The sequence below is a fragment of the Clinocottus analis genome, unplaced genomic scaffold, assembly GCF_023055335.1.
Source record: "Clinocottus analis isolate CAN_PGR_092001 unplaced genomic scaffold, fCliAna1.0.p SCAF_25, whole genome shotgun sequence".
In the NCBI taxonomy this organism is placed as follows: domain Eukaryota; kingdom Metazoa; phylum Chordata; class Actinopteri; order Perciformes; family Cottidae; genus Clinocottus; species Clinocottus analis.
The window spans coordinates 349,804-363,267 of NW_027175987.1; the positions used below are offsets into that span (position 1 = coordinate 349,804).

Sequence of the window (13,464 nt, forward strand, 5' to 3'; positions counted from 1 at the left end):
CACCACATGTCCGATATATCCCCCCGACACTCTGTTGCACTGTCATGTAACTAACCAACCGTGGCATCCGGAGCCAAATGGGTGTAAAAGCCGCCGACAGGAGAAAAAAAACAACAACAACCACGGTGTTGTTCATTTCCAGCCTCTTCTCGGTGGCGCTATCATCTCCCAGTCAGCGTTAGAGCCTCATACTGAGAGGTCGCTGACGCTAATTCCCCACTATCTCACGCTGCGAGGTGGTCTTACAGTCTACAGCCGGGGAGAAACACATTTAATCAGCGAGAGAGGGGCAGTGGGGAGCTTGTCGTCTTCGTGGCAGGGCTTTATTAGTCTGACTTTGTGCCTTTGTGTGTCTCAGCGTCGCCGGTGGCAGCGCTTCTAATTACGCCCGGTCGCTTTCTCCTCCTCTGTCCCTCTCGTCTGCCGCCGCCGCCCCACCGTCCCCGTCGATCCTTGTTTCCCTTGTATTGCCCTAAATAGTCCAGACCGCTCTCCTCTCGGGTTTTGATCAATTCTCACTTTCATCACATCTCCACAGAGCGATAAAGGGAGGGGGTTTCTTCTCCCATATCAGTGTTGCACGAGTTTAAGACCCACTGTTCCACCGTTAGTGTGAGTAAGTGAGCGCCCGCCATGGCTGTGGATACCGCCGCTAGAAGACAAAGCTGTGAGCACTCGGGCGGTTCGTTTGAGCAGCCAGGCCTCATGATGACTTCTGCTTGGCGCCAGTCAGCGACCCGGCTATCATACATACTTCACCTTTCTGTCTTTCAATCATTTTCTTTTAAGTTCATTCGAGCAATTCTGCTCCGGCGTCGGCGGTCGACGTGTCGGGCGTCCCGTCGCGTCCTGAGACGTTGTTCATGCCGACGGGTGGCCCGGAGAAAATGAGAGTAAAATGGCGGCAAGAATGAGAGGTGGCAACTTTGGCCTTCGACGGACCCCCGACGGCCTGCGTGCGCGACATTATTGAATACATAATTGTCATCGTGGGTTCAATGCGGGAGATGATGATTGGATAAATACTCCCCTGTCGACTCGGCAGCGAAGTGACGGGTCCCGCTCGCCGTCTCAGTCGGCTCCAGTCCGCCATTTTCCACCGAAAAACTGACGACGAGCGTTGAGTGACGGTTTAGCTTTTGCTTGCATGACAGCTGGAAATGTTTTAACGTCTCGGTGCTGCACCATACGGAGAAATGAAATATGATATCTTTGACTTAACAGCTTGATATCGACATTGCCGATTGATGCTTTTACTAAACGAATCCAAACCGGCCTTTTTGCTTTTTCATGAATATAATCAGTGACCGTGTGGACACATACGGGATTATAACATTATTCTTCCTTCTTCTTTAGCTTCATGAGACTTTGAGGCGTTGTTGCTATGGCACCGGGGCCGTCCATGAGGGGCAACATGGGGAGAAACGAGGTCGACGAACCATCAGCTGCTGCTGCGAGGAACGACGGGGGATTTTTATATCGATATGAAAGACGAGCGTCACGAGTAGTCTGGAGACAGATGTGGACATTTGTTGATGCTGTGTGTGAACGCAGGGAGTCTCGGCTATAATGTGGATCTATATTTACATCTATATATGTATATATATATATATATATACGGTCTGTAGAAAAGACCGATTCAAATACATCCAACTCTTTCTGTCTCTCCTGAAGCACAAAGCAACCGATATATTGTTGTTATTAAACTTCAGCTCACTTAGTGACACAGATAGGTCACCGCTCTGACATGTCCGGGCCGGCGGCCTTTCTGTATTGCATTAGCCGCTCTGCTCTGCCTCCAGTACCGCGGAGGACAAGACCCCGGCTCCGTGGAGAAAAGGGATCGGATGTGACAACGCACGGCTCGCATTTAGCGGCCGCTGGAAGCCCCCCCGGCCTCAAACGGAAGGATCCGGGATTTAAAGCAGAGGCCGAGGTTATAAATGGATATTCTGGATGACTGGGTGGAAGGATCAAGAACACCAAGGGGAGGAGGTGGGGGGAGGGGCGATGTTTTGTGCATCTGCGTGTGGGTGATACTTATGCAGCAGGGATAAGTGGACCTTCCTGTGGACGGACATTTTTAGCTCACGAGAACACCCAATATAACGGCGGAGGAGAGCACACCACCGACACCTCCTGAGGCCGAAATGTGATCCAATGTTCCTGTTTTCCCCCGCTGGTGCATGGTGGAAGCTGGCGGATGGAGGTGTAGGGAGAAGGTGGAGGGGCTGGAGGAGGGGGGGGGTATTTAGAAATGAGTTATGAAAGCACAACGCCGGAGCCGCTCATTGGGATTGTCTAAAGAATGTCTGTCTCGTCGTACCGGATATGAGGAACACGTGCAGACGGCTAAACGGATTAAGGCTGATTTGAAAGAATGATGCTTCTGTTGAGAGTCTTATGGATGTGCTTCGCACACACACACACACACACACACACACACACACACACACACACACACACACACGATTGCCAAAGGAGACTTGAAGCAAAGTGAATCATGCCCTCCTGATTTGATCAGGATTGAGCAGCATGCAGGGCTCACGCCGGGCAGTCAGACCGGGACCATATGGAGGCTCAAGGCCAGCTCCTCCTCTGCCAGCTGAGGCTGTTTATGAGAGACTCCCCCACCACCTGATCCTCCCGCCCGTCACCGAATGGAGCAGAAGGGCAACGCAGTACGTATCTCGACGCTTCCAGCGCTCCACAAACACCATCGAGGTCAAAAGAGGAGACGCCGCGGCTTCGCATCGGGCTCGCTGGCGTGACGCAGGATCGTAGAACATGGATGATGGATTCATGTCATTTGAGGCGATCACAAGGAAGGTTGTCATAGCTGACTATGTGGGTTATTAAGAAGATCTTGAATGAAAGACCATAAACAAATGCTTTCCGTTGGAAAACGTCCGATTATCAAGGTTTTTATTTTGTCATTTGTGCCTAACAGTCCTGACACATTGGATTATTTTGTGCAGGGCTCTCTGAGTCAACAGTTTTGGAAATAAAAACACACAAAATGTGAAGACACTATGTACAAAAAGGTGGTAGTATCTACAAGAAAGGTATCACAGTGTTGAATAACAGTGGTAAATAGGCGAGTGATGAGTGCTGAAAAAGGGGAGTCGTATGGGAAAGTTGCACATTTTGAGAGGTGGAAGAAAGTTAGAATATTGCATGTGTGCAACCCTGAAGCTCAGCCGCGATATGTGTGTTTGTGCGACAACGTGATCCTCTGTTGTTGCTCTGCTCGAGGTACCGCATTATGGAAAACGATCCGTTGTGTCGCCCTCCGCTCGTCGTCGTTTGACATGTTATTCTCATTTGTACTTTACAGAAATCGCTCTCCGTTCTCTAAACTTCATTACGAGTTAAAGCATTCTGCATCTCTCGCGTTGCCTCCTCCCTTTTCCCTCTTTACATCGCCTCTCAGCTGGAGGCTGCAGGACTTCCTGGAGGCGCACGCCGGGAGTCGTGTTTGATGATGAAAGATGTCCTGAGATGACACGTATATGAAATGAGTTGCACACGTACACCTGGGAGAGCAGACTGACTGTCTCCTAATGGATGATGGGGGAGATATCATGACGCAACATAGTGCGAGCTGCGTCCCCTGTGGGCCGTAAGCAGGGCCGTCTATCAGCACGAGGCCAAAATGATGACCAAAAGCTCTTAGCTGGAACAAGGCTGAGTGTCCGTAATGAGATTATCTCCAGGGCACGGATGAAAGTGAGGCCTAATAATAGATCCACAGCAGTGTGATAGTGGTACGAAGCAACGTTCACCTTCTGCAGCTTTCTTCTAAACGCCTTTCCCTTAAAAATCTCTAAGTCAAGATGAAGCAAAACACACAACAACAGATGAAATCAACCCGAGTTAAGTCATTTCACTCAGCCTCCGTTTTCCTCCTTTTTCCCTGCGAGTGTCTCGCTGTCACCCCGTCACTCACCCTGCCGTCACTCACCCTGCCGTCGAGCGAATTGAGAAAAAACCTTCATCGGAGCCGGCGTTGATGGCGAGAGACGGAGGGCGGCGGCGAGACGGGAGGGCGAGAGCGGCGTCGGAGCGAGGTGGGGAAAGGAAATGGAAAAAGAGTTAGCCGAGGTGAGCGGTGAAACGAGATCAGAAAAAGTTGGCGATCAAAGGACGGAGGAGTGTAGAGAAAGCATTAAGGAGGAGAACGGAGGAGACAGAGGGAATAGTTCAGGGTCTCTGGAGCCGCGTTTGAGGACCACAGGATGAGATGCAGGTCAAAAAGTGAACGAGAGATCCTGTTTTTATTTATTACTTTTACTTACTTTTCTTTAAAAAAGTTTGTTTTACAGTTTACACTCAACTGCACACGTCTATTGTACAATAGACTCACAGATAAATGATAAAATTAAAAAAGGCATATGTTGTATCCATCCCTTCTGGACAGTTATTCATATATATACACTTTATTTTTTATACTTTATTTAGGTATTTTTACAGTTTAACAAACAATACAACCTTCAAAAGTCAGACAGAATAGAAGAAATGAACCACGCATCTGGTCAAAAGGAAAGAAAAGAAAGGTAAATGAGTAAAAATAATAAAAAAACAACATTCATGCAACACTTCAACACCTTGTCACTCGATCTAATTTCCTTATTTTGACAAATATTTGGTCCATTTAGTCTATTTAGCTATGTATATGTCCTTTCTCAGTGTCAGAAGGAAGGTCATTCCTTCCATCTCGTGGATTTATTTAATGGTTTCAGTCCAGTTATCCATACAGCAAGACTTTATAAACCTGTACGAGCTCAGCAGCTGTCGACACAACAGCTGTTCACTTGTTCTGGAGAGCATGAAAAGACACAATGAACGTTCCCAGAATTAAAACACGGTGAAAAGAGGACGCCCACTGCTTTGATATAAAGGCGCTGTGGGGGACTTTGTCTCACAATAGGAAAAACTAACAGAAAGAGGAGCTTCTCTTGATGTCGGGAGTGACTCATCACTCAGCGACGCCGTGCCTGATCAACAAGTCAAGCTACAAATTCAACATATTAGACTTTCACTGATCGATAATAACATCGATGAAGGTCATGAAGTCGGTCTGCAGCTGGTCTTGCATACCAGCGGACCCGGCAACGTAATATTTCCTTTGCTGGTTTATGGGTCCATGTTCAAGTGCAGTGAGTAACAAAAAAAAAAAGCATTTTATTGACGGTTATAAAACCGACATTTTACTGCTCTTCCCTCGCTCCTCTTCGCCGGCCGCTCGAGATCAACAGCGGAAGACATTTCCATTAGTCGGCTCGGCTCAAAAGTAACATAGTTTGAACACCCGACGCTTGGAAACCGCAGGATTATGTAACGTCTCCATTTAGTTCCTAGAAGTTAGGAAATCGGCAATTCGCAGAAAGAAGAAGGACTGCGTCGTGAACACTTGGGTCGAGTCCGCGCATCTCCCCCGTACATGAGTCATGTATTCTGATAAAAAAGGTTGTCTTGACCCGACCGAAGTGACGCAAAGTTCCCGTGTAAACTGAGCCCTGAAGGTCACACCAACACAACACGCCACACATGGACAGCCGAATGGGTTTTGTTTGTGTTGCAACCGACTGGTGTGATTGGTGGGAAGTGATCCAGGATACGCTGAACGTTCTGATACATTGGACTTGTTGAACGTTGCCTTGTGCTCATTAAAACACTTCCCGCTGGCTTGCAACTCCAAATCGACGCCTCTTCTCGTCCTTGTGCCACAACACTAAGAAACTATTTGTTGCACGCGACATTTTTGCTTTTGTTGTGGCTTTAAAAACTGACACCCGTGAAAACGTTCGGCCTCATTTTGAACCGCAGCATCATAAGTTATTATCCTTTAAAGTAAGACATGACACCAGATGAGTATGAGCCTGTTTTGGTTGTCTTTCGCCGCCATTTTGACGGTTAAGGAGCTGTGAGGTGATTCTCCTGTATACTGTAGCATATAGCATGCACTCCATAGTGTGGATTGATGGATAATAGGTGATACCTGTGCAGGTAAGAGTTAAAACTGTACTCCGCACTGACACATTGTTTTTCCTACATTCAATTTAGAGGTTTTTCTACAGATATTGCATCAAAAATGTTAAAACACACCAATCTCTGTGCGCCGAGGGATGTATTCCAGTGAGAGGCCCCAACATACTCAGCAATGATTACCGATCCACTCGAGCGGCACTTGTAGAAAACACAAAAGCTTCCCCTGCCCCGTGTTCAGGCTGACTCATCACCGTGTTCCATCAAACGGGACAGACGGCAACAGAATAGATGTTAATGATGATGTAAATGTCACCGATTAGCGCAGAGGGGCCGGAAAACAGACATGAAACATGTCAACATATCAACGTGTCCTTTGATGCAGCACTTCATTTATGTTTAAAAGGCCTGAAGTAGCATTGGGTGTTAGACAGATGCTGGGAGAGAGGAGAGGCTCTTCTGCACACTGCTTTCATGCCCTCTGTCCTCTCCAAGGAAGAAGTTTGACTGATTATGACCTGCTCTTGAATACTCTGGCACACACGGCCCGCTGTGAGCGGGGACGGCTTCATCACGCCAGTGTATTCTCCCCCGCACCCACGATTCCTCGATTCCTCGAGGGGTTCAGGTCTGATCCGCGTGACGAAATGTCTTCATCCGTCCATGTCCGCAGCCGGAAAATATGTGCGACTTCTACGGACTTTGAGCGCACAGCTTGGGCGTGCTCCAGTGTCCCACTTTCATATGATGCGTCTCTAAAGGAGCGCAGACGCGGCAAAATTGGCGTTAAAGTCCATGCAAAGAAGATTATAATGCGTTACTGACAGGAAGGAAGTTTGGATCGGGGGAATTGTGCATGTGAGAGTTGTTAGGTGGGTTTTCTTATATATTTATGATCACATCGATGGCTGAAGGGCAAACATCCAATGTAAAAAGATGCACTTTCTTTGGGATCACTCAAAAAAACGTGGTGTTTTCTTGCAGAATGCTATTTGTTAAGGATACCCAATGCAAAAACACACACAAACACACACACAAAGTGCAGATAGGAGGGTTTCCCCCACTTTTCCTGGATCATTTTGCAGGGAGGAGGTTTTTGCGATATCCTCTTTAATCGTATTTGTGGAGAGTTCATTGATATTTTAAACAAAAAACACCACATTATATATGTTTATATATAGCTTAACATTGCTATATAGAGCTCCTCTGATCACAGCACATCATACAAGTGTACAATGGGAGGTTGAGAAAGAAGTGTGATATTTCACTTCCATTTATTTGCATCGCCCTCTTCATCGCGGGAGCAGATCGAGCTGCAAAAGGTGGAAATGAGGCAAATTGAGAGGGAGGGGGCGGAAAAACCTGGCTTCCGATGTTAGCGGAGAGCTCATCGCTCATCTGACACGAGGATGCTTCACAGCTGCAGACTATATATACAGGAACACGTTGTTCACCGGGGCTTTGTCGGCTGCCGTTAGAGGGTAAATTTAGCACGTGTGTGTGCTACTTTACTGACACGGGGGACGTGGCAGCGCTGTGTGTGGCGTTATCCAGCTTCACGCGTTGTTTTCATATTCGAGGCGTGGCTACATGGTCTGCATACGACATGAGCTGATGAGGAAGGGTGACGTCGCATTTCCATCCGCGCGTGATTTATTCACCTGTTCACATTTGCATTGTAATCATTTTTATGACCTCTATCTATTATTTAAATGACAAAAAACCCCCTCTGCTATGGCCTCCATCGCTCTGCTAACTGCAGCGCTCTCATCTCCCTTCAGGGCCCGTTACAGTTTCATCTCCTCTCCTGTAAGGTAAACAGACTCATTAAGCAGGTTATGATCACAGTTGAGCAGCGGTGCAATGAAATGAAGGTAACGCACGGCAGGAGCACGTCGCATGGAGCACGGGGGAAATCAAACCCTACGCACAGACACACACACACACACACACACACACACACACAGACACACACACGCCCTGAGTGGGAGGCTGCTGGCTGCTGCACAGCTGTGGCCGCAGGTGCAACACAAGTTAATGCTCATAAGACATTGTTTTTTTCTTTAGCTACCCCTATACACACACACACACACACACGCACACACACACACTCACAAGTCAAGGGAAGAGTTGTCTCTGCGCACCTGCTTTCCTTCTGGGAGCAGTTTGGTGTAGAAGCTCTCAGCTCCGTCCTGGCTAAATGCTAAAGCTAATCAGCTTTAGGTGAAGACGTGTTTTTGATATGTGGTTGGAGGAAGAGAAGGAGAAAAAAAAAAGCACACCCCAGTGTGTGGCGTGAAACAGCCATCTGTGTGTTGAGTGTGCTCTGAGCGCCGCGTGCTGCTCCCTTGTGGTGGAGCCTCTCGGCCAACACCAGCAGCTGAGCTGAACACCCACGGCCACTTTGCTCTGTCGGGGATGTTGAGGATCAATAGTCAGCCAGAGAGCAGCAGTGCTGGAACTCAGCGTTTTACAGCCGGCCCATAACAACACAGCATTTTTTTTTTTTTTTAGACTAATTGGATTTCCATTCTCTGTTTTAATGGCAACACCAAAAGGTTTTTTTTAAAAAAAAAGGCCGTCCCAGTGTAAAATCAATTTGACTCAATTAAAAGCGCGAGGAGCTCGGAGCTCGGAGCGAACCCTGTGGACCGAGCTGAACTTTCCAAAGATCAACTTGTCACAGTGACTCAGGAAACATCCCCGAGGTGAGCCGTGGGTGACAGCTGCTGCTGCTCCACTGGCTCAGGTAAATGCCAGAAACCCCACTTGGATATACACTGGCTTGCTGAAACACACAAACACACACACACACACACAGACACACAGACACACACTGCTATACGTATTAAAAGAACCGAAAAGGAACACACGCAGGTTTAGCATGAATTACACTGTCACCTTAGAGAATAGAGACCGGGAATTAATGCATGTGTGCACTTTTGCTTTTATAATTTTGTTGTTACACACACACTCACACACTCACACACACATGCACACACTCGATGACAAAGGGTAACTCAGAGATTCAGATGCAGCCCTTCACTGTAATTGTTCAGCATAAACTGAGCACATCATTTTTCCTGGAAATTGGAGCTGAATAACTATCGAGAGACAGAAGCATAATAACAGAATTATTATTATTACACGAGAGACTGATATTCTTCTATTTACACTTCCATTTATCTGTATGCAAATGTGATATTATGAATCCGTTGTATTGTACATGTCAGTGTCTGGCTTTGTCAACACATCATGGCTTTGTGAAAACACAGTGTGAAAATCACTTACACACACACACACACACACACACACACACACACACACACACACACACACACGCGCAAAGAGCTCTTGATCTCTTTGAAGCGGTAAAGATTTTAGTGCTATTTATGAACTAAACATTGATGTTGTGCATCGATCCCTCTCATCTGCTCTCGTTGGACTGCGACAGTCTGATCAATCACGATCAATCGAGGACACACACACACACACACACTCAGCTATTTGTTCAGTCTCGTCTTCTTTTGAAAGTTTTTCTCAACGAGCGGCTGCAGTACCGAGGACGACCACCAGGTGTCTGTAGAGTGAAAGGGATCACATTCGGACAAGACTTTCATGATGATTTCCATTCAACCTGTTGTTCTTCTCTCCACTGCTCTGACACACACACACACACACACACACACACACACACACACACACACACACACACACACACACACACGGCGGCTGCACAAGCTACTTTCTGTTTCTGTCACGCACAAGACATTTAAGATGAAATGTCAAGCAAACAGCTGACGCTTTTCTTTTGAAACAGCGACAAAACAAATACAACAGAATGATGATGATGATGATGAAGATAAATATGATGATGATGAAAATAGAAATACCCCAAAAAGAAGACTCGTTTCCTCTCCACTGAAGCTTTACATTGAATTACAGATATGAGCTCTCATTGAATTAAAGGGGTGTCGTGTTTAATTCTGAATTATCAGTCCACATATTACGGGACAAGCCCATCACCTCATGGCTCGGTACCGCTGTGTGAGACGTGTAATCAGTTTATTATGCAATGCGAGGGTTTGTGTGTAGCACCTCTTTCACCTCTCAGAGTGACACACACGCACGCACACACACACACACACCTCCATGCTAAAAGCAGCATCAGCAGGCTCCAACAAAGCAGCATTAGTCACACTGTCACCCTGCTGACAGCAACCAGAGGAAGCAGAGGGACAATCAGCTGCGAACCAACGTGCGGGAAGATTAAATTAGAAATATTATGAGTAATACTCAAATGACTCGTTGTAAGTTACAGATAACCAGAATGAAAATGTTCACTGGTAAATGAATGGAAGATACTCTTTAATCTTTGGAAGTGCTACCAGTCAGACTAGCGTTAGTGTAATTTAACAAATATATACACAATAGCTACGACCGCTGCAGATGAAATGTGACTCGGGGATGCCAAACAGGCCGAGCTGTCATCTGTATGCAGCGGCTGTGAAGGCCACAGTTCACCTCACACATGTTCTGTGTTGAGTTTCATGACCGTGCCCCCCAGAAGCCGCTAATGCTCGTTATGAGCGGACGAACGCCCCGAGGAACGTCTTAAAAACCTGCATGCGGCCGCACTTGCTGCTGAAGCAGACATGTGAGAAGCTCTTCAGCATGTTAGCAACGCATCTGTGTCAATACCTTCTTTTTAGTGCATTGCAGGTCACTGGGTTCGTCATCCAAACGCTCAACGGTGTGTCATGTTTGTGTCCCGCAGAAGACGAGCGTGACCGTGTAGATGACGGCTGCGTGTTGCTGCTGTCGGCGCCGCATTGGTGCGCATTCAGGGCACAAGCGGCCATTTTTAATCACACGGCAGACACTTTGAATTCAGTGCATTTCTGCTGCGGGGTTAATTACGTCTGTGTGAAGCCTTTCAATGATCTCACGAGATGGAGCTTGAAGGACAGCAGCAGACTCCAGCCCAGCCTGATTTTAAAAAAAAACAACCTTCCACTGTGAAATAGAAATTAAAAATAACACAAACGGAAGTCAACTAACGTCTACAAGGTCCTCATTATTAAAAGAAAGAAGAAGAAACAATGATGTAAAATGTTTGGCAAACTCAACACACGGTTCTCTCCTTGAACACCTGATGATGATGCTGCTGCTGCTGCTGCTGCTGATGATGATGATGATGAATACTCGTCTTGCTAACACTACGCTTTGACTCCTTCTGTGCAGTAAAGGGGAGGCAGCAGCCATCGAGACGGAGCTACTGAGAGACTACCGGTTTGGACAGCAGCAGCTGATAGAGATTTGGGGTCAGGCGTGCGCCCTCGCCATCACTAAGGTCGGACTCAAGCTTCCTTCCATGTCTTTGTTTTCTGTCTTTCTTGCTTTAAACCCTGGATATGTTGAGTGTCATTTTTTTTTTTTTTTGCATGAAGTCAGAGAAATTGATGGTATAAGAAGGACGAGGGGTCAAACTAATGCCAGACTTTCACCCAGGACACCGCTGTTTGTGTCCTGTGTGAAAGCTAAATGTGGATGTTTACCCTTGTTAGGTAACACAAGTACATTTGTTTTTATCGTTTTTACCTTTACGGCCTTCCAGTGTTATTTTTTTCCTCACCTCATGCCACATCATTAACAGTGTGACACGACACTGATATGAATTATGTTTCTGTAACCACAACGTTCGACGTGTCCCGAGGCCGGCAGAAAGAAATATTAAAACTATTTCTGCCCACAGCGTTGAGCTCAAACTAGAAGCAGAGACAAAAAACATTTTATTATTGCAAATTTAGTATTTATCGTGAAATCAACCTCCTGCTTTTATCTGTGGACCATTAAACCAGTGACACTGAACAGCAGTTGCTGTTTACTGTGGTGTGTGTGTGTGTGTGTGTGTGTGTGTGTGTGTGTGTGTGTGTGTGTGTGTGTGTGTGTGTGTGTGTGTGTGTGTGTGTGAGATGTATCTTCTCGACAGCGCTGCTCTGTCTTTGTATTGAAACAAAACAGGAAAGTTAAGCTACAAAAACATTAATAACTGTTTGAAAATGACCCACAAAGCTTTTCTCCCCATCTGTCATTTCACATATGTAAGTCTCGCCAAATACAAAAATGGTAAAATCCAATAAATCACGCCATCTTCTCTCCAAATCCTGCTCTATTTTTCTGCATGAAGCCGTCTGACCCAAAGTCAAATACAATCAAACTGCGTCCTCGACCGACGCGCCGCCGTGCAGAATCGGTTGAATAGCCGACGCCGCGTATCACTCGGCGCGTCCTTTGTGAAGGTCGCGCCCTTCATCCCACGTCTTTTCAGAAAAGCTGCTCCACATTCTGTCACAGTACATGACAAAGCCCAGCCTGATAGCAGGAGAGGGCACAAAAAACAGTCACAGCTGCTGCTACTCACACTTTCCTCATTTGCATTCACTTGACTCAAATGTCCGATTAGTACGTGGAGGGAAATGTTGGAACTTTCTGTGACTTTATAACCTCCAAACTTTTGAAGCGGCGCACCTTCGGGGCAGAGCACCTGAGCACAGCTCAAACACAGCTCCTCTCCTCTGTGGTCTGGACTGTGTCAGGCCCTGAGAGTGTGTGTGTGTGTGTGTGTGTGTGTCAGTGGAGGGCTGTTGGGAACACATGTGCTTCCCTTTGACCAGACCACTGGTTTGCTTTAACGCCACACCGGTGTTCTCAGCGGGCTCTTCAACAGGTCACGATGAATGAGAGTCTGAGCTGCAAGACACATGACACCGTGCGCCGCAGCCAGAGGAGGAAAAGAAGGACAAAGACCAAACCAATGAATGATTTACAGTCAAAAAGTTACAAAACACACAGTGATGAATGTGTGAGCAACAGCTTTAATATCTCTCCTCCGAAGCAATAAGGAAGAGAGACATTCTGGTAGATCGAATAATAAACATCATAGCAAGAAAGGTACGAATAAATGAACACCGTAGCATCAGAAATATCACGATTTTCCAGTTTCTTCGTGTTTTAGTTCAATCTAAAATAACTTTACCGCACACAACTTTAACAAGTTATAACCTTTTATGGGGAAATTGCTAACTTGTAACCAAAAGGTTGATTATTTTCACATCCAGCGGTTATTGAGCAACATTAGCATTCATTTGGAGACGTGAAAGGATAGATGAGGCATGTGAGAGTTTCCAGCTGCTGAAGGAAGACGTTTTTTGTGGAAAAAAAGAAGTTTTAAAACAACAAATGGAGTTTGTGACTGTCCAATGGAGCATTTAACGGCTAATAAGCCAGATATGTCCCTCAGAAATAGGTGAAGACCAAACCAGAGCTAAAAAAAAAAGAGTCATCAGCATGGCTTTACTAAAAATTACATTCACATATTACAAAAAAAACTTGTTTTTGACACGTCACAAATACTTTATCATCACAGTGGCCGCTGTTCATGACCGCGTGAAACCAAAAGTAACTTACTAATGA

General features: G+C 46.3%; 1 protein-coding gene across 1 annotated transcript in view; it reads left to right on the top strand.

Moving 5' to 3' along the window:
* The window catches only part of yjefn3 (YjeF N-terminal domain containing 3), a 44,473-nt gene that overhangs the window by 18,906 nt on the left and 12,103 nt on the right, over positions 1–13,464 (top strand). Inside the window, exon 2 of the mRNA XM_068591129.1 lies at positions 11,233–11,341. Within this exon, the coding sequence (XP_068447230.1) occupies positions 11,233–11,341 (109 nt within the window). The remainder of the gene's footprint in view (positions 1–11,232; positions 11,342–13,464) is intronic.